This window comes from Xyrauchen texanus, chromosome 38, assembly GCF_025860055.1.
Source record: "Xyrauchen texanus isolate HMW12.3.18 chromosome 38, RBS_HiC_50CHRs, whole genome shotgun sequence".
In the NCBI taxonomy this organism is placed as follows: domain Eukaryota; kingdom Metazoa; phylum Chordata; class Actinopteri; order Cypriniformes; family Catostomidae; genus Xyrauchen; species Xyrauchen texanus.
In genome coordinates, this window is record NC_068313.1 from 3266770 (window position 1) to 3268990 (window position 2221).

At 34.4% G+C, this 2221-nt stretch overlaps 1 protein-coding gene across 1 annotated transcript; it reads left to right on the plus strand.

Annotated features, from left to right (window-relative positions):
- The first annotated feature begins 572 nt into the window (after nt 1-572).
- Nucleotides 573-1889, plus strand: LOC127631435 (sentrin-specific protease 2-like). Its single transcript, XM_052109546.1, has 5 exons — nt 573-631; nt 1092-1160; nt 1281-1383; nt 1570-1674; nt 1854-1889. Exons 1-5 carry the CDS (start codon nt 606-608, stop codon nt 1887-1889), a joined length of 339 nt encoding a protein of 112 aa, XP_051965506.1. The 5' UTR covers nt 573-605.
- Nucleotides 1890-2221: the final 332 nt, after the last annotated feature.

Consider the following 2221-nt stretch of genomic DNA (forward strand, 5'->3'; position numbering starts at 1 on the left):
AAGCTCGGAGGATCATCAGAGACTCTGGACACCCGAGTCATGGTCTGTTCTTTGATTTGATTTGAAGTGATTTGATGTAGGTTAGAAATCTTATTTGGCCACATATGTGAACTGATAGTGCTTTGAAAAGTTTACTTATAACATCCATCATTACATATATCCAAGTGGCTTGGTCAGGAAATGTGTTGCTGTCCAGAAGTGGACCATACAAAACCTTCTTTGCAGACATTAATAAAACTGCTCCAAATAATGAGCTTGAAAGTGAGGTAAATGTTTAAAAAAATGTCAGTGGTTTAAATCATAGACAAGGATCATGTATCAAATGTTGACTTTAACTGTAAATCCCTCATTGTCTTGCTTAAGGTCATAAATGCATACATGTCTCTTCTTGCAAAGAGATTCAATGCACATTCAAAAGAACAAGCAGTCCAATCTGACTCATTCCAAATGGCAAACATCTGTAATGGAAAAAGATCCAAACTAAAGGTTGGTTTATTCAGGTTCATTTATGTTACAATTTTGAAATGTAGTACAGAAATGTTATAATACTCTTTCTGAATTTCAGGTTGATCCCACAATGTACAAATATCTCATTGGCATTGTGAATGACCATCACCACTGGACAGTTGTGGTAAAACAACACATTTGACTTTACATGTAAATAAGACACTTGCACGATTTCGTAGTACAATACAGATATTTAATTATTAATACGACTGTGTAACCTTTTATAGTGATTTTTCTAAAACCTTGTGATGTACATTGGATTTACTTCATGAATAGAAATTGTTGAGTGGTGGTGTAGTGGTCTAAGCACATAACTGGTAATCTGGTAATCAGAAGGATGATGGTTCAAGCCCCACAGCCATCACCATTGTGTCCTTGAGCAAGGCACTTAACTCCAGGTTGCTCTGGGGGGGATTGTCCCTGTAATAAGGGCTCTGTAAGTCGCTTTGGATAAAAGCATCTGCCAAATGCATAAAATTAAAAAATGTTGATTTAACGTAATATAAATCGTAAAGTATCCTTATCTCCTGCATTTTTTATTTTCTACACTTAAAAACTTAAAAAATTATTCTGCCATCCCAAAGGAGGGCTTTGTTCCTTGATCCCATGGGAGAAATTTCTACAAATCTGAAAAGGTGTCAGGATGAAACAAGGTACCAGAAGTCGTTCAACTACAAAATGTGCTTTTTAATGTTCTAATATTTAGTAAAATCACTGCAAAAGTAAAATCAGTTGTTTCTGTGTCAAAATAATGATGAATTTATTTGTTAAAGGCTTTTGCGACACAAGGGATGCAATGTGTCAAGGTGGTCTCGCAGAACGCTGCCTCACCCAAAGCAAAAAGACGGCACATCATGTGGCGTCTTTGCTTTGGAAGTAAGTGATGTAAAATAGCTTTTTTATCCTATCCTCCTAAACTGACAATGTCCTCAATTACAATCTTGGAAAACACAATGAAGACAAATTATGGCATAAATGGTCAGTTGATGTGTAACATATGTTTGATTTCTCTATATTATAAAATTGCTTGATTGCTGCTTTTATTACTTTGCTCTTTTTCAGTTTGCAGAATGTGTACTCAGAGAGGAGCCAGTTGTTTCTCTTAATACGGCAGAGGGAGTGGAAGAATTGAGGAAAGCAATAGCTGTCACTCTTCTACAAACAGCGGTATGTTTAATGTCATTTATTTGCATAATATGTGATATAACGCTTTGATTTTCCAGTCTGCATATGTTTTTTTAGAAAGTATAACATGCTAATTTTAATTTTAAAAGGAAGCAAAATTAATTTGAAAATGCATTGTGTACATTGATTGAATTAGATCAATTGTGTTACCGTTCTCACAGCTGTGCCATGCCTGTGGAGAAGAAAGTGGAGATTAAAACTGGGTAAGTAGTTACAAACTGTTCAGTGTTTATCATTAGGGCTCAATCACTGAAGGTGTGGTGGGCCCTTATTTTTGCTGGATTATAATTTATCATTAACAGTATTATTGTGATTATTTAGGGTTTATTATTATTATTATTATTCTTTTCACAGTTTTGTGTTCTTTTAAAGCATTTAGCATACTTACAAAATTTTTATATCTTCAATGATATTATCAAATCGACAAGTGAAATAATAATATTCTTTTTTGGACTGCTCAAGGGTTTTTCAACAAATGTTCAGCACTTGCCACATATACCAAAGTTGTTAACCATAATATCAGTTACAG